The sequence below is a fragment of the Oryza glaberrima genome, chromosome 8, assembly GCF_000147395.1.
Source record: "Oryza glaberrima chromosome 8, OglaRS2, whole genome shotgun sequence".
Lineage (NCBI taxonomy): Eukaryota > Viridiplantae > Streptophyta > Magnoliopsida > Poales > Poaceae > Oryza > Oryza glaberrima.
The window spans coordinates 13,294,015-13,313,143 of NC_068333.1; the positions used below are offsets into that span (position 1 = coordinate 13,294,015).

Sequence of the window (19,129 nt, forward strand, 5' to 3'; positions counted from 1 at the left end):
TTCATCAGGAGATGAGCTACAGATGCATGTCATTTGGCCCATCTGAAAACATAATTATATTATATATCATATGCGGCTAACGAAGGTTTTGTATGTTACTGCATCCTAAGCACTCTGTAGTATGTCCAATTTTCAAAACCTAAAATATTGTGAATTGCATCTTTGAAGTAACATAAAAGTAATTATGTATAGCTTAGCACCTAAAAAGGTATAGGTTTGTCTTGCCATTCCAAAGATATGACTATAATATCTGAACATAAAATGTCTACTAATTCTCCATGATACAAAGGGCAAAAATAATTATCGTGTTTTTTTTTTTGCATTGATTCAATTCAAGAAGCGTCAAGATTGACCTGATAGTCCATATAACATTACTAATGCCACCATGCAAAAATTTAATAAGCACATCTCAGAAATAAATCAAATAAGAAAGTTCATAAGGATTACCTCTTGCTCAGAACTCCGGAGCAGAGATCAATGCAGTATGAATGTTCACTATTATCTTATCTTGTGTTTGTTTCTCAGTGGAACAATTGACAGCTTCATCCATTATGTTTTCCTGAGCTGAGGATAGTGCATTGGCCCTCTAGACAGGAATAGGTATTTTGCAAGAGGAAATTTGTTCCTTTAAACTGACCAACGATTTTTCACTTGTCTGAAGATCAAGAACAATTGAGAATAATCAGATACCATGGCTGTCCTGGACAAAACAACAATTTGGTAAAATCCTTTTCAGATATTTAAAACCGAACAATAGCTATTGCAATAGGATGTTTCATTTGTATAATTTTGAAATGGGTAATCTGGCACATAATACCAAACTGCAGTTCTCAATAGTTTAATGCCACCATATCACTTATATCGTTATGTATCATACACAGTGAAGAATATAGAGAATGCATGGCAATAATTTGTGTTGGTCCTGCATGAACTCGTGTATAATGAGGTGAAACTAATCTATACAGATAACACTTCAGCGAATAAAGTAGCACATCTAAATTTCCCATAAGTTTTTTTTACAACAAAACTGAAAGCCACTTACCTACAAAATTGTTGTGTACCCTTTGATGAATATCTCTTGCTTTGTACTTGTATCTTGGGTGACCTACCGATTATAAGTGTCTGGCAACTATCTCACAGGCTGAGACACATCATATATTAGAGAAATCATAATGAACTGTACATATCGCTGAAATTAAATAGAACATGACTCTAGATTCGTTAATGCGACCAAGTGAGGTGCCATGTCAGTTTTCGAAAATCATTGTCATCCAATAGCTGATATAAAAATATTGAATTGCAATATATACAGAGCAAGAAAAACAAGAAACCACAACTCTGTTAATAGAAAAGCTTGATACAATAAGTAAACTAATACGCAAACATTGGATTGAGGATCACATACCTTACAACATTTAGTTACAGAGTGGCAATATTTGACCATATAGACAGGATGAAAACCCTTACAAGTTGACAGCTCGAGTTATGGTTGAACTGCAATACAATAGAGTTCAGATTATGATAACTTCTATTCTACTTGGTAGATTTCCATGTTCTTTACCTTAATAGAGGGCTTAAGGAACCCTGTACAACTCCATAGTTATTTGCATTCCTTGATTTGGCCTCTAAAGACTGAAAAAGTTAGGTATATCCAAATTGAACAATTTTGTGAAAATAAAAACAAATAACTGAAATTAGGACAAAGCATGAACCTACCTCCTAAATATCAAGCCAATCATATCTGAATCTGAATGTACACCATACGATGAGGGATTGGAATAGGTAGCCTAAAAACGCATTAGCAGATTACTTAGGTATCCCAGTTTCCTCCTCCCTCACATTTTCCCCCTTGCTCCTTGATTCCTCCTGTTGCTGCTTGCTCAGCCTCCCAACTCAGCTCCATCTTGCAGGCTTGCAGCCACTGATGTAGTTGACCAGAGAAGAATGAAGGAAGGGGATAAAAGAAGGCAAAGAATGCAGCAGACTCACCAGAGAAATCCAGAGAAGATGAACGGAGCAGCCGAGGAGGGAGCTTGAACAAAAGAAAACCCCACTCCCGTGTACGGAGATGAGGCAATGGTCAGTGGCCAATCCGATCGCCACCGTACGGGGAGACGAACGCCGATGGATGCGGCTACACGGATTGTGCCGACGGAGGAGATCATGCATCCAACATCTGGGCACGGGATAGCAGATGGCAAGCCGTCGTGGGCAACGACCTACGATGGAAGATCTTGGAGGAGGCAAGGAGCATCGATGCCGCCTCTAGACGGAGAAATCAGGGAGGATCGCTCGATGGGGACGACGGGATGCGACGTGGGGAGATGAGCGACGACCGATTCCACGGGTAGGTAAGGACGGAGCCATCTAGATAGGAGACGAACGGTCAGATTGTGTCCACGCGTGGGGTTGAACGGCTCTGATTCAGTGGACTCGGCTGGAAATACCGAAATAATGAGGGGATTTCTGCAAAAATCGATGAGTGCATCGGCAGGGCCCGCAGTTAATCTAACGCTTATTATTATTTTTGTTTGTTATGACGTGTCGATGTCGCAGTGGGCGCTGGCTTCCCAAATCGCTAGGAGGGCAGCTAATCCAGCACCTTTAAGATATCTAATATGCATGTATGGTTATTTTGGTCGTTTACATGTACTGCAAATATATATATCTGATTTTTTTGGAAATACAATGACCAACCCCTATATAAAGGACATGGCCGGTTCAATTGTAACTAACCAATCTACAATCAATCAATCGAATCGTTTTTCATATTGCTTTTAGTTTTCTCTTAGTTTGTCCATCTTTGTCGATTTGCGCAGTAAATCATCCACCGCCGCTGCGAGAGTGCGACACCTCTTTGTAGGTTTGTCCTGAAAACCTTCCGTTTTGCCCACGAGACGGGTAGTTATCTAGAAATCGGCTTCGCTGGGCGGTTTGGTTATCAAAACCCATCTTGGTCTAGTTTTTGCTAGATTAAGGTGGTTGGCGACTCTAGGATCACCGCAAAGCGTAAGGTGTTGCGATCGTTGTTGTCAACTTGTCACAAAAAGTTACCAACACAATTTTTGGCGACTCCACTGGGGAGATCTACTCAACGTCAACTCAACTTCGACTTTGCCATGACGAAGTCGCCGTCATCCAAGACGGAGGTAGAGCCATCCAATGTGATACCTATCACATTGGATGATTTCGAAGGGGAAGACCGCAAGACCATGGAGGAGTACATCAAGGAGATCACACAGGAGGCACTGCTGAGGGCGTGCACTAGGACTCGTCAAGGCGTGATCATCAAGCCCGGGCCACGTCCTAAGTTTACTCCCGATGTGGTAAGTAATGAAGAGGTAACACAATCTATCCAACAACAAATTGCATCTACAATAGATTCATCCATGATTACTTTTAAAAATAAGTTAGATGCATCTATTGACAATCAATTTGAAGGATTTTTGAGAACTAGATTCGGCCCTCTCATGGCCGATTTTATGTTCAAAGATAAAGCCTCTACCAGTGCTAGTCAAGCCTCTATAGATCAAACAAATAGCAAAACCGATGGGGCTGCGCACACAGCCGGTCCGACCGGGCCTCATGGCCGGTCAGGCCGCGACTTCTCCGTCGGTCAGACCAGCTAGACGGCCAGTCCGACCGGGTATTACCCTGGCGAATCCCGGTCTGACCGCACCTTTGGACGTCCCGGTCAGACCGGCGCAATTATCCCGATTCAGGGGGTAGATCCAATGACAAATAATGCTTATTTGTATCATCTTAGAACATTTGATCCCCCTGTATCTACAGCCACTACTAATCCCCAAATTCCCCCACATGTTCCTAATGCTTATAATGATGTTGCTAGGGGGTATCCTCCTGATACTAGGCAAGGCCAATATAATCATATTGCGCCACAAACACAACCTATTAGGCCACTAAATCCACCACCAAATCAACATAGGCCTGATAATATGGAGGAAATAGTTAGTAGGATTATTAGAGATAAATTTGGGATTGAAGCTAGGAATCGAGCTAAGGTTTACCAAAAGCCGTATCCTGATTATTATGATAATGTGCCATATCCTCGTGGTTTTAGAGTTCCCGAATTTACCAAATTTAGTGGTGAGGATAGTAGGACCACATGGGAGCATGTAGGTCAATTTTCAGCGCAATGTGGTGAGGCTAATAATGATACCTTTAAATTACGCTTGTTTTCTTTATCTTTGTCCGGTACTGCTTTTACATGGTTCACTTCTTTACCGGCAAATTCTATTCATACTTGGGCTCAATTAGAACAAAGATTTCATGATTATTTTTATACTGGTGAAACTGAGCTTAGGTTATCTGATTTAACATCGGTTAAGCAAAAGTATAATGAATCTGTCATTGATTATGTTAAGAGATTTAGAGATGTTAGAAACCGATGTTATAGCTTGAATATAACTGATAGAGATTTGGCTGATCTTGCTTTTAATGGTTTAATTGCTCCTATTAAAGAAAGATTAGATGGCCAACAATTTCTTGATGTTAGTTAACTCATGCAAAAAGCTTTGGCTCAGGAAAGCCGGGTTAAGGATAATAAAAAATTTGCTAGACCATATGAGAAGAAGCCTAATGTTAATTTGATTTATTACCATGAAGCTAGTGATAGTGAGGGTGAGGGTGATCATGATATGTATGTTGCCGAGTGGTCATGGACTAACAAAAATAAACCTTTTGTTTGTTCTAATTTAATGTCGACTCCTCGTAAAGATCGGCAAAGTGAGGTTAAATATAGTTTTGATGTGGCCAAGTTTGATAAGATCTTTGATTATCTTTTGCAAGAAAAACAAATTAGATTACCTAAAGGCCATATCATACCATCTCAAGAAGAATTGAAACATCGAGCTTATTGTAAATGGCATGATTCTCACTCTCGTTCTACTAATGATTGCAATGTGTTTCGACGACAGGTTCAATCGGCCATAGATGAAGGACGATTGAAGTTCACCGATGGTTCCAAGATGAAGCTTGATCATGATCCTTTTCTGGTGAATACAATTAATTTCAATGATAAGAAGGTGTTGATTCAGACGGAGTAAGCCGAATCTACTAAGGGGAAAGGAGTGATCATTGGAAGAACCTATGCCAAAGATGATAGTGCCAAAGAAGCCGGAGGTTGGTGTGTGGAAGGAGAATAGGAGTGAGGCTTCAACATCTAAAGCTCCTAGGAAGACCAAGGTGACTTTGGATATGCTTTTGGAGAAGTATGAAAAGCAAGGTGGTGAGAGGGCACGCAACAAAGGAAAGAGACCAAGATCACCTCCTAGGGAGCGATTTGGTCACTCACCAAGACGGTCGCAATCACCTCCATATCATCATTCACAAGACATGCCATGGGGGCCTTACCCAATGCCACCGCCGGGTTATCCTTATCCTTACTACATGCCATGGGGATACCGCCAATGTTCAATCATATGCCTTCAATGCAATTCAACCAAGGGTGGGGAGGACCAAGGAGGTCAATTCATGAGCGTTTGTCTTCACCAAACAATAGCCAGTTTTATGGAAAAAATCGGGTTAATGAAGAAAAGAGGGAAAGAAAGCGTGTTAAGGTGGAGGCGAGGACTTCGGAGGTGATTACCATCGAAGTGGGGTCTCATGATGTGCCAATACCTTCTGGAGATTGAGTTGGGGAGTCCTCAAGCAACAAATCCGAAGCCGGGACCAGCTCATCGCAGTCGGCCGGTCTGACCAGGCCCTCTGGCCGGTCTGACCGCAGTTCTACAGATGGTCTGACCGGGCCATCAGGCCGGTCTGACCGCCGGCCTCACGTCGGTCAGACCGGGCCATTAGGCCGGTCTGACCACCGACTCCACGTCGGTCTGTTAACGACCAAATTTGGTAACCTCAGTATCGGAGATGGAGATTAGATCGAAGTGGAATCGAAGACAAAGATCGTTTCGGAAACAGAGCAAGAATCGGCTGGAGTCCAAATCGGCTACGATCAGATCGGCAGGGTTCGAGTCGGACAGGGTTAGCCAATACAGCCGATTCTGACAATATGACTCGGTTTACGTCATCAAGCAGAGTTAATGTGCTTAACGTGGATTGCCACACATGGATAGAGTCCTAAAAAGGCAATTGTATCTATTAATTAGGATATTTTATGTAATTTCTTTATAGATAAGTGTGGGCAAAAGTCTGCCGCAAAGACTTATGGTATCTTAGAGTTTGTTAGAAATAAGAGTCGTGTCCGATATGGACATGTTTTAATCTCGGGTATAAATAGACCCCGAACCCCATGTAATTAGATAACACACGTTCAAATACAATCTCGGCGCATCGCCACCCTTTTACTTTCGTTTTGTTTCGACGAGTTCTTACTTTCGGGTTGAGCTGTATCGGTTTCGATCTTCAACTAGAGGTATGACTTGTTATGGCGGCTTGCGTTCTCGGGATTAGTGCTTCCATCATTATGATACTCTAATCCTATCTATGTAAGTTGTCGAGTTATCGTATATCTTATATAATCTTTGACAATATTGCTATCTAACCTCCAATCAGCTAATATCTATTGCTAGAGAGCAGCTGATTAGGTCAAATATCGACGTTGGCTTGACTTATATAGGATATCTACCACTCTATGAAGCTTCCAATAGCTTGATTGTCTAGATATTATCTTTCTTTTCATACTTATGGCTGCATCAGTTAGGTTTGATCTCATAAGTCATGCTTAGAATTATAATCTCTAGCCAGCTCCTTGGTTGCCGATTAGAGTAGCATCGGGGTTTCAGCCGATCTTACCTGATTTAGCCTTATATTTCATGTGCTTAATTGATATGCTAAATCTGCCCTTTATGTTAAAATCTTATTGCTTTTAGATGTGTTAAGCTTTTTGTTTGATACATCTTAATCGCTTTAATATCTTAATGTAGAGTGGTATCGGAGTATTAGCCGATACATGCTAGATCTATCTTATCGGTTATGCTATGAACATATATAACCTCATTGTTAATATATATTTCGATCTAAGTGATTTATACTGTCTCGGCATGGCGACCGATCTATCTCAATCACTTGATTTAAGTATATATCGACATAAAGATTGTATATTGTTAATAACTACAGCCGATCGAATAGATTTAGTCTTTCTTTATTTATTTATGACTGCCGATCGATGTAAAGATGACATCGGCTCGAAGATAAATGGTACGTCATCGGCGGCTGGCCGATCGGCTATCATTTACAGACTAACTACTATTTCTTTGTCTTTATTTCTTGTTGATTGCAGGATCAAATCAACTGACACGCTCACGAACCTCAAAGGCAAGATTTTGGACCTGCACTGGAGTTAAGCAGATCTCCGCCTCGTGTTTTTACATCAACACGCTTTTGGCACACCCAGTGGGACCCGAGTTTTTAGCGACTTCATCCCGATGGCCAAAAAACCACCACCATCACTGGGAACAGGAGTCAAACCTCCCGTAAATAAAACGGGGGGCAAAAATCCATCAGCTGAAGTGGACCCAACCAATATTGTTCCAATCACATTGGATAGGTTGACAGCTGAGCAAAGGGATGAACTTGAACAGATGATGAGCAACGTGAAGAACAAGTTCATGGATTCTTTTCAGGAGACCTGCAGAGGAGCCATCGTACAAAAATACAAGCTGAAGGTGGTCGCAGCCGATGAGGTCGGCCCAAGTTCATCTCAGGGTGACAAAGGTACTGCAATTGGTTCAGGTGACAAGAGTGATATTCCTCAAGATGGTACAGTTGATGACCTTGGCGCAGACGACAATCAAGAACCGTTGCAGTTTAATAATTTTCAAGATAGGATCAACTATGCTATGCAACATGCCTTGATCAATCAATCAGGAGTATTAGTTAATACTTTAACCAACATGGTGAAAACTATTGTCGATGGTTCGATAGCCGAGCACCAAGCCTCAAGACCAGTTTATCTACCAGGTGTTTTTTTCCAAATTACAGACCTTTGGTTACAGCAAACCAGCAGAATGCCTCCAAAGCACTACCGGCTCAGCCGACGACTTCAGTTTCAGCTACTGCACAAGCTACGTCATCAGCCCCAAGGCAAATGGTTAACCCCAGATTGTTGACCAGAGAACAGCCACAACATGCTGGGCAAAATGTCAATCGACTAACTTAGTAGCAAGTTGCTGCAATGTTCTTGCCAAATCCGATAATAGTCGACCCAGCACAACCGCTGACAACTCAGCAAGCACAACCGAGACAGCAGACGGTTAAGCCGATTCAGTAGCAGAATTTACAGCATGCGTCGGCAAGGTTGAGAACTCCTGACAATCGGCCAATACAGCATCATGCGAACCAAGTTATTCTTGAACACTTGGTCCATCACGTACAGGCCGATCAGTTAGTTGTGCCTCAGGTTATCCCTGAGCATTTGGTACGAAATATTCAACCGAACTTCCAGAACTATCAAGGAGGAAATTTGAACTATCAATATCAGCCTCCATCACCTCATGTTCAGTATCAGCAGGAAGGATCGCCTCAACCTCAGTTTGCTCCTCAGTACAATCAGTTTGAGCCAATGCAGCAACAAATGCAAGGAGTACCTCAGCAAATGTCATGGGCTGATATGATCGCTGACGTAATGAGGGAATAGTTTGGGCTCAAACCAAAAGACACTGGAAATTTATATCGGCATCCTTATCCTGAGTGGTTTGAGAGGGTTCCATTGCCTAGCCGATACAAAGTACCCGATTTCTCAAAGTTCTCGGGGCAAGATAATATTTCGACTTATGAACATGTCAGCCGATTTTTAGCTCAATGTGGTGAAGCATCGGCTATTGATGCTTTGAGGGTTAGGCTGTTTCCTTTATCTTTGTCAGGATCAGCATTCACATGGTTTTCTTCCTTGCCATACAATTCTGTCAATAGTTGGGCTGATTTGGAGAAGCAGTTTCATAGCTATTTTTATAGTGGAATTCATGAGATGAAACTGTCCGACTTAACAGCAATTAAACAAAGGCATGATGAGTCTGTGCAAGATTATATTCAAAGATTCAGGGCGATGAGAAACAGATGTTACAGTTTATCTTTGACAGATTCTCAGTTAGCCGATTTGGCTTTTCAGGGGTTGATAGCGCCAATCAAAGAAAAGTTTTCGGCTCAAGATTTTGAGAGTTTATCACATCTTGCACAAAAGGTGACTCTACATGAGCAAAGGTTTGCTGAGGCAAGGAAGAATTTCAAGAAAATCAATCATGTATATCCTTACATGTATGATTCTGATGACGAGGATGATGATTCTGAAGTGGCAGCAGCCGAATGGGTCAAGAGCAAGAAAGTCATACCATGCCAATGGGTGAACAACTCTGGAAAAGAGGAAAGGTTTGATTTTGACATCACCAAGGCTGACAAGATTTTTAACCTATTGCTTCGAGAAAAGCAGATACAACTTTCCGCTGGTCATATAATTCCATCAGCTGAGGAATTAGGGAAAAGGAGATACTGCAAGTGGCATAATTCTGGTTCTCATTCTACTATAATGATTGCAAAGTCTTTAGGCAGCAAGTCCAGGCAGCCATTGAGGGAGGAAAGATCAAATTTGATGATTCAAAGAAGCCGATGAAAGTTGATGGCAACCCTTTCCCTGTTAATATGGTGCATACGTCTGGAAGGACAGCCGATGGGAGGAATAATAGAAAATTTCAGGTAAATTCGACTGGGATTATCAACAAATACTAGAGGAAGTATGACAAGCAACAGGATAAATATCATGGAGAAGATGGTGGTTTTGATCCTCATTGGGATTGTGAGTTTTTTAGATTTTGTTGGAATGAATGTATGAGGTTGCCATCTATCGAAGATTGCCCTGGATGCAGTAATGCAAGGAATTCGAGCCGATCCTATTCTGGAGGTAATCGGCACGTGACCGAGACCAGCACACATCATCTTTTTGCAAAACCGTCAGGTTGTAGATATGTAACGTGATAGGGAAGTACGTATTCCATTGATTAGATTTCATGATATTGTACCTAGCAGTTGAGGATATCTGACCTGTGCAAGATCTTGCTCATCTCTATCCCATTTTTGGATTGCTTGCTGTAGATATTTGATAGCGGCAGGGTAAAATTTTCTCCGTAGCATGACTGCTCCCAGCTCAAAATACTCAGTAGCACTTGCATCACCACTTCTCACTTGTTCCTAGTAAAGTTTTATGGTAAATTCCAGTCCAACCCACAGAGCACAGATGAAGATCAACATTTTTAAATGAGGCCACCATACAGGACATGGCAGTAACGTCCATTATGAAGCAAGCAGCATCAGGTATAAATTCATTTATACAAAGAAAAACTGATTTTCAGCAACTCTTATGAACAAGTAGCATCAGTTATAGGAGGATTTTCCCTCTTAATACCCATGTTAACTCTAAAACTCCTTATATTTTGGGACGGAGGTAGTAGCTTTCTTCCATTGTTCATTGTCTATAACAAACTGAACTTCTAAACTCAAAACTTTACGGTGATTCTGAAAGGTTTTGAATATGAAATTGACCTGTGGCAGTACAGTTCGAAATAGTGTTGGCAGCATATTTACCTGCAAATCTTTGGCAGAAAGATCAAGCTCTCTGCGGACAAGAACCTGACGGATGACGAAAAATGTACCAGCTCCAAGCAGACCAAGTAGTATGAGAAGATAAGACAACTGAATTCCAAGCTCGAATAGTTCCCCAACCTCATAAACCATGTTTAAATTTGTTCCTTCACTAGCCTGTGCTGTTTGTGCAAAACTTAACCATGCCATAGTGCAACATGGAAGTGCACCAAGTTGCAGCAGCAATTTGCTGCATCTCTTCGTGCCAAACGCTTCTGGTGAAAAGGCACATTGTACAGACATATATGAGCAGAACAACTTTGTTCCCAACTGGATGGTGAAGTTTGTCTTTCAAAAAACAAGAGGGAGAAGAAGCCCCAAGTTTCATTTATCATATCTGATAAACATGCTTACAGAGTAATTTTATTGAAGTGGACAGTAGCCTAGCCAATTTTGTTTTATATATGGAAGCTAGTAATTTTCATACACACCTCATAACATTTTATTTACCTAATAATTTTCATAACAACTCATAACATTTTATTTTAAGCAGATAATTTAACACCAAGAAGACTATACATAAGAGAGAATCATATATATTTTTAGTTGACTAAACAAACATCATTCTCCAACTTCTACCTTTTCTCTTTCTCGCACATAATTTAGCAAGTACACATTACCCATGAATATTTCTATATTAAAGTATCATCTAATGGTGTAGAGTTTGACGGGGGCTAATGGGCTCTCCTCATTAATGGACCCTTGTCTTCGTTCTGGTTCCACCTCTGTGGTGGGTTGTTGTGTGGTGGCTCAAGTTCATGTACTACTTGCTACTTTTTGACGTGTTTGATATCTTTTTCTTCTTATATTAATGCAATGATAAGCTTCGTACGTATTCGGCAAAAAACTTTTTGATATAGTTTTTTTTATGTTTTTAAAAAATATATAGCATGAAAAACTCATTCAGTTGTTGTATTTTTAATATTTTGTAAATACTATCTCTCTACTACTAAAGCACGTCCGCTCCTCTCCCCAACCACCGTCTCCCCCGACCTCTCTCGAAAAAGCTATAGAAAAAAGAACTAGTTAAGTCCAATTTCGAGCTATAGAAAACCAAATGGTGTTTAACGAAAGAACTAGTTAAGTCAATTTTGAGCTATAGAAAACCAAATGGTGGTTAATGAAAGAACTAGTTAAGTCCAATACTTTTATGCTCGATTCACACTACTAGCCGGTTAAATCCAATGCTTTTATGTCAAGTTTTAGATTTAATAAATTGTATATGTAATTGTTATGTGGGTTTATATGGGATGTTTGCATGTCAGGATTTAAGATATATTAATAATTGCTATGCTTGCATATGAATTTTAGGTGTTTAGTGGGCTGTAAGTATATGGAAGTTTGATAAATATAACTAACTTGAGTGCTCTAACCAATAGTTAATAACCTCTTTCAAAAAAAAATTAATAGCCTCCCCAAAATGAACTCAAGTGTTGTAATAAACTTGACTTCAAAGAGACTTCATTCCAAGATAAAAGTATTTTTTGGGAAGTTTGATTTATTATTCAATTAGTATAAACTTATTTTGGTATCCATTCCTACCTAAAAGAGAGGATTGGTTTATTAGCTCGAGAAGACATAAATCATCATATTACTGTATACTAGTAATCAAATATTTGAGCCAACAAAAGCCAGATATCTGGCTCATGGTAAAAGAAAAGTATACCCAGTATAGATCTTACTCACACAGATGGCTTTATAATCAACATTGCTTATTCGAAGGATCATTTACATATTTTCTTAACATCACCAATACATACAAATAGAAAGATCAGGATCGACATTGGCAAGATATACATACGTACAAATAGAATTTGTGCCACACATTTCAAAATAAAACAGATCAGTAAGATCCATGTTCTCGACATTTACCATTGAACCTCACCTCCTGAAACGAAGAAAACCAACAAGAAAAATCAGCACAATATATGTTGCACCTCCGTCATACTCTTGCCTCGATTTTGAAGGAATCAACGACTGTATGTAGCCTATCCTTGATTTTCTCCCATCTCCTTTCGTTTGCTCCAGTTGTCAGCGTGTAAAATTTGCCTGCAAAATCCAAATCCACAATGAAAATACAATAGATAACAGTGACTACCACAGCATTAAGCAATCCTTGTGGATGCAAGAGTAGAAACAATATAAGCCGATGGAAATATGTCAACAGCAGACAATACTTTTAGCAGAACATCTTGCTGAGAGAAAAAGATGTCTGGTAGGAGTCAATACCATTTGCAATGGCAATTGCACCAAGCGCATGTCTCGTGAAATTTGGAGCTTGAGCTGTGAACTCAAAAGTGTAGTAAGTTCGTCCATCAACATCATTCTGCGTAATGACACAGATCTTATGAGTTTAATAATAAAAGAGTAATAAGATATTTCCCTTTGCAAAAGGGAACATGGAGAATAGTCAACAAGTTATTATCTGATTCTTATAACCCAAAGAAAAGTACTTGATAGTCTGCGATCTATTATGAAGGTTTGACACTACAGTTGTGTTTATTTTTCTCTAGGTGATATGTACACAAGGTTTGTAGTGAAGAGTTGCTACATTTTAAAATATAGAATAAAAAGATCACTCCAGGAACAACAAAAAAGTCAACACACTGCAGCAAATGTGTATCATTTAGGAATAAGACCTAACCAGTTCGATCTTAGATTAAATCTGATATATATACAAACAAATAAAACAACCTGCAATTCTATGGGATGATAAAAATGGATTGATGCCCCAAAAGAAGTAGGCAGATGCAGTTTCGTTTCAACTGGAAATAACATAATATATATATATATACAACAGTATCCAACAAAAATACATTTCTGGCATCTCCATATTCCGTGTATTTGCATTTTTAGATAAATGAAGATATGATCACTTATACTCTACATTAGTACTACTTCACATGGCAATTCGATAAATGGCTGATAGCCTGTTGGCTCTACTTACCAGAAATGCACAAGTTTTACAATGCAAAATGAATGAGGTGGATTAGAAATTCTGAATTGCATTATGGCGTGACATCTTGCATGAATAAATGGATAAAAGAGGCACCTCTTTTGCTTCAATTAACTTTGTCTTTTGCGTAGGTGCGGCCAAAACCTTACGTATAAGAGCTTCAGCAACCTAAATACACATCATAGTGGATAAGATTTGGCACCTTTTCATCATACAACTGCAGAGACATGATTTTGACGAAAAGAAAATTAAGAAAACAAAACCTGATCTGGAGGACCAAGCTCACGGATGTCTTGCTTGCTGGTTGGAATTGTGTTGACGCTCACACTTTCCAAAGGCTCTATGACATCTTTGTACACCTTATCTTGCCCTTGAACAACCACTTCCTGGATAATTACAAATTCACAATGAAATGAACGAATCGTAATGCAACCTTGCATAATGTGACCCTTTAGCAATGACGGTTTATTACCTGCCATCCAAATGGGTAGAGGAAGGAGTATCCATCCTTCTTGTCGGTGACAGGCAAGAAACCCTTCTTAGCCTCTGCTGCGTCTATACCACATCAGAATGGCACTCAGGCACATGGTTTTCGACCAAACAAACCATTCACAAGTCTGAGTGCTACACAGTCAAGCATTATCACACCTGTACCATTCTACACTGATATTAATTTGGAAGAACAACTCACATGCTGCCGGATTAGGCCAAGAGAGAAACATGGCAGTGCCTGCAGCGAGCAACATCCTCCGCCTAGATCTCTCCTCCGCTTCTCTCTTGATGCTCTGCCTTAGCAATAAGGAAACAAATCTCAAATAAGATTGGGTTCGAAACTGAAACACGGTGAAAAAAAAATTACAATTGGATTTGAAAAGATAGGTGAATGAAATGATCAACTTCATGTTTGCGAAAACACACATACAAGTCGAAGAACATGCCTTCACGTGTTAAGTGCTCGGCGAGGGAAAACGCGCACGTGTTGGATTTGGCGGAGGCGCAGGGGAAGCGCGCGGCAGCGGCGAGAGGGAAAGCAGAGAAGGCAGGCGCCACCGGGGCAGAGGTGGAGTGGGTGGCCATCGTGGCCAGCGTTCACCGGAAATGGGAGCGAGAAGGATTTTAGAGGGATTTTTTTTGTCAGAATTAAACTCGGCTACCGGAGTTTTATCGGAATACGGAAATGGGTGGCCATCATGGCGGCGCGCGTTTGGAGCTTCGGATTTTGGATCAGGATCGGCTTTTGAGTTTTGATGAGAAAATCAATAAAAACGAAAAAATTCTCAAAGTGTTGGTTTGGAAGTGTAGAGGGATTTTATCGGAATTAGACTAATTTCTTGAAATTTTTTAAAGCTTCAAAGCAAACCTACTATTGCGAACTTTAGGACGACACTATTTTTTTTTCTTTTTCGTTATGAGGGCTTTAAACCCATTTTATATAATTTCCATACAAGGATGAGGAAAGACCAAATCCAAAATGCGCCGCCAAACTCACGCTGCAGTTATTATAGTCCCGTCCACCAAATATCACCAAACTATCACAACAATACATTATCGGTCTTTTAACTTAGGAAAACTTTATATACTCCCAAATTCTATAAGAAATAGTTAAGAGTAAATTCTTTAAACTAATTCATTAATAGTGATAATTTACATGGATTTAATAACCTAGCTTGTGCTGCTTTAATGGTGGTCTTTATATAATATTATTAGTAGTACAAGGGTTAGGTGGACTATAAGATATAGTAGTCATATTGTTGTGTGGACTATTTTCTTTTATTTATCATTTTGCATTAGTTATTTTGTCTAACTTTATTCTTTCTTTTACCAGGCTTTCTTCATATAAATTTAAATTAGTCCTTGCGCAATTAGCATAAAATTTTTCATGGAGACGTAATACTTTTCGTGTGAACGATGCACCCTAGAACTTAGCTCCCATCTAAGAGATTGCATCTGTATTAAAGAATATATCATTACCATTTTATAAACCAAGAGCATCTATACTGATTATCCATGAGACGCAAGAAAGTTCTGCAGAAATAGTAATTAAGCACTTGACTACAGAGTTAAAACACATCAAGCCTACCACAATGCCATAATCTTAGATCCATCACCAAAATAAAGGACACGACCAAATCTCTAGACTGACTACAGTTGTGATTCCAAAACTAACACACATAAAGTTGCTTAATATCTGCACACATTATGTCATTCCGTATTCAAACGTTAATTTAGCATTTGTCTTAAAAAAAATGGCCAGGGCCATTCACTAGAGATGCACGGCCAAGGCGATTCTAGGATTTTGAACATTTCCACCGACGAAAACCAACAAAAGTACACTGTCATGGGATCACAGCTCGGTAAGATAAATTTGATCACACGCCAACAAGCGGACACTCACATTCACATTTCATCGAACACGCCGACTACTGTAATACCCGCACAAGTGCAGTATCCATGAAAAATTCAAGAGAAGAAGAGTGCACATACGGATCCTTCTGCACCATCATCGCCGGCGGAGAGAGCGTGGGCGGGAACGAGGCCGTGGAAGGAGCGGCGACCAGCGGCTACCGAGCGGTCGCCGCCTCCCACCTCGGACAGCCGGCGCCGCTCGGCGAGGGCGAGAGCGCGCGTGCTGGAGGAGGAGGAGGCGGAGGCGGAGGAGACGCGGGGGAAGCGGGCAGCGGCGGCGAGGGGGAAGGCGGAGGAGGCCGGCGCGGGGAAGGAGGCGGAGGTGGAGGGGGCGGCCATCGTGGCCGCGGTTCACCGGAAATGGAGAGCGAGAGGGGTTTTGGATAAGGTCTCGGCTTTTGAGTTTCGACCAGAAAAAAATCGATAAAATGTTAAAGGAAATGCCAACTTTGGAATTTTAGAGGTATTTCATCGGAATTAAACCAATTTCGTAATATTTTTTCCATCATTTGATAAAATGCCAATACTCAATTCTCGAGGTGTGCGTCACTATAGAAAAATGATTTTGCTATATATTCGTCGATAAATTCTAAAATTTCACAGATGTAAATATAGTACTATCACAGTGTAATTACACTATAATTATATTGTAATTTGCATGTAACTATAATATAACTTACATGTCACTGCAATATAATTTTGAACTGTTTGATTTGCTTTAAAATTCTTGCAGAGAAATATTCACAACCCACGCACATGTGTGGAGATTCGGTACCATTATACCTCCGTTTTCACGAAAATAGCATGCCACGTAGAGATTTTTGAAAGTTACATACAATTAACACTATAGTTACATGCAACTTATAATATAATTACATCATGATTCTACTATCAATTTTTTTAAGTTAAAATTTAACGACAAACGTATAGCTAGTCCCAAAGAAAAATGCTACGTATTACTTAAATACTCCCAAATTCTATTAGAAATATTTCCTTCGATTCGTATTATAAACCACTTTGACTAATTTTCTAGTCAAATTTATTTAAGTTTGATCAAGTTTATACTACATCGGTCCCATTTTAAGTGCAGTTGTAAATTTCCGTGTCCAACATTTGACCAACCGTCTTATTTGAAAAAAATCATGAAAAAAATAAAAAAATAGTCACACATAAAGTACTACTCATGTTTTATTATCTAATAATAATAATAATAAAACTAATTATAACAAATTTTCGAATAAGATGGACACTCAAACGTTGGACATAAACAGTGTAAAACTACAATCTTTTTAGGACAGAGACAGAGGTAATAGAAAAATATAGTAACATTTTCAACATAAAATAAACATATTATTAAAATATATTTAATGGTAGATTTAAAGAAACTAATTTGATGTTGTATATTATTTTTTTTACAAACTTAGATAATCCTAGAAAATTTGACTAGTGGGTTCAGATTACTGCCTAAATGAATCTTTCCAAAATTTGGCATTTGGCATTGCTAAAATTTTAGCAAGTTAACAGTATTTCTAAGTTTTAGTATATGCAAATGGTATGGTTTAAAATGACATCAACTTGAACAGGTCTTAGGAAAAAAAATTGAAAGCAACTTATAATATAAAACAAATAGAGTCTTACTTAAGAAGTCATTAAGAGTAAATTCTTTAAACCGGTTTATCCATAGCGACATAATTTACATGAATATAATGAATAAGTCTTGCTTGTGTTGTTTTAATGGTAGTCCTTACATTTGCTTTTTTTGTTAGTAGTATGATAGATGCAGATCCTCTGCTGTCCGTAGCTATGGGGGTGGTTGGGAGAGAGGGACTAAATCCAAAAAATAAGTCCCTAGGGAGGGATTTATTTTTTTTTTTTGGAGAGAGGGACTAAACTCCCAAACACCCCCTATATTAGTCTGCAGTAGTCAGTAACCTTATGTATGGCACGTCAGATGGTGTACTGCAGTGTATTTTATTGTAGAAACTGATCTTGACCGTTGGACTTTCATCTAATGGTGTAGAGTTTGACGGGGGCTAATGGGCTATTCTCATTAATGGACCCTTGTCTTGGTTCTGGTTCCACCTCTGTGGTGGGTTGTTGTGTGGTGGCGCAAGTTCGTGTACTACTTGCTATTCTTTGACGTGTTTGACATCTTTTTCTTCTTATATTAATACAATGATAAGCTTCGTACGTATTCGGGAAAAAACTAGGATTCATAAGTATTTTTTTATAAAAAAAACTTTTTGATATAGTTTTTTTTATGGTTTTAAAAAATATATAGCATGAAAAACTCATTCAGTTGTTGTATTTTTAATATTTTGTAAATACTATCTCTCTACTACTAAAGCACGTCCGCTCCTCTCCCCAACCACCGTCTCCCCCGACCTCTCTCGAAAAAGCTATAGAAAACTAAATGGTGGTTAACCAAAGAACTAGTTAAGTCCAATTTCGAGCTATAGAAAACCAAATGGTGTTTAACGAAAGAACTAGTTAAGTCAATTTTGAGCTATAGAAAACCAAATGGTGGTTAATGAAAGAACTAGTTAAGTCCAATACTTTTATGCTCGATTCACACTACTAGCCAGTTAATTCCAATGCTTTTATGTCAAGTTTTAGATTTAATAAATTGTATATGTAATTGTTATGTGGGTTTATATGGGATGTTTGCATGTCAGGATTTAAGATATATTAATAATTGCTATGCTTGCATATGAATTTTAGGTGTTTAGTGGGCTGTAAGTATATGAAAGTTTGATAAATATAACTAACTTGAGTGCTCTAACCAATAGTTAATAACCTCTTCCAAAAAAAAAATTAATAGCCTCCCCAAAATGAACTCAAGTGTTGTAATAAACTTGACTTCAAAGAGACTTCATTCCAAGATAAAAGTATTTTTTAGGAAGTTTGATTTATTATTCAATTAGTATAAACTTATTTTGGTATCCATTCCTACCTAAAAGAGAGGATTGGTGTATTAGCTCGAGAAGACATAAATCATCTATACTAATATAAAAAATACGAGTTCATCCAGTAATCCTGCAATCCTTCGGATCCACTTTTGTTTCTGAGCCATTGATCTGCGAGATCCTACGAACGATATTCCTTTCACGATCCTCCCACGCGCGATCCTTCCCTCTTCCTCAGCGAAAAAAAAACCAG

At 39.2% G+C, this 19,129-nt stretch overlaps 2 protein-coding genes across 2 annotated transcripts; both read right to left on the reverse strand.

The window, feature by feature from the left end:
• Window positions 1–9,975: 9,975 nt before the first annotated feature.
• LOC127783054 (tetratricopeptide repeat domain-containing protein PYG7, chloroplastic-like) lies at window positions 9,976–10,866 on the reverse strand. Its single transcript, XM_052310330.1, has 2 exons — window positions 10,552–10,866; window positions 9,976–10,158 (listed from the first exon to the last, which is right to left on the reverse strand). The coding sequence occupies exons 1-2, from the start codon at window positions 10,849–10,851 to the stop codon at window positions 9,976–9,978; spliced, it is 483 nt and encodes a 160-aa protein (XP_052166290.1). The 5' UTR covers window positions 10,852–10,866.
• A 1,414-nt stretch (window positions 10,867–12,280) lies between these two features.
• Window positions 12,281–16,362, reverse strand: LOC127781488 (psbP-like protein 1, chloroplastic). Its single transcript, XM_052308450.1, has 7 exons — window positions 16,049–16,362; window positions 14,256–14,349; window positions 14,037–14,119; window positions 13,828–13,950; window positions 13,661–13,732; window positions 12,838–12,934; window positions 12,281–12,657 (listed from the first exon to the last, which is right to left on the reverse strand). Exons 1-7 carry the CDS (start codon window positions 16,307–16,309, stop codon window positions 12,551–12,553), a joined length of 837 nt encoding a protein of 278 aa, XP_052164410.1. The 5' UTR covers window positions 16,310–16,362; the 3' UTR covers window positions 12,281–12,550.
• Between the last annotated feature and the right edge of the window lie 2,767 nt (window positions 16,363–19,129).

Coding starts and splice junctions, on each gene's coding strand:
- LOC127783054 (XM_052310330.1), bottom strand. CDS start 10,851: ATGTCTGTACAATGTGCCTTTTCACCAGAAGCGTTTGGCACGAAGAGA. Junction 10,159..10,551: donor TTTCTGCCAAAGATTTGCAG/GTAAATATGCTG, acceptor AAACTTTACTAG/GAACAAGTGAGAAGTGGTGA.
- LOC127781488 (XM_052308450.1), bottom strand. CDS start 16,309: ATGGCCGCCCCCTCCACCTCCGCCTCCTTCCCCGCGCCGGCCTCCTCC. Junction 14,120..14,255: donor TTGGCCTAATCCGGCAGCAT/GTGAGTTGTTCT, acceptor GATGTGGTATAG/ACGCAGCAGAGGCTAAGAAG. Junction 12,658..12,837: donor TGCAATTGCCATTGCAAATG/GTATTGACTCCT, acceptor TGGATTTTGCAG/GCAAATTTTACACGCTGACA.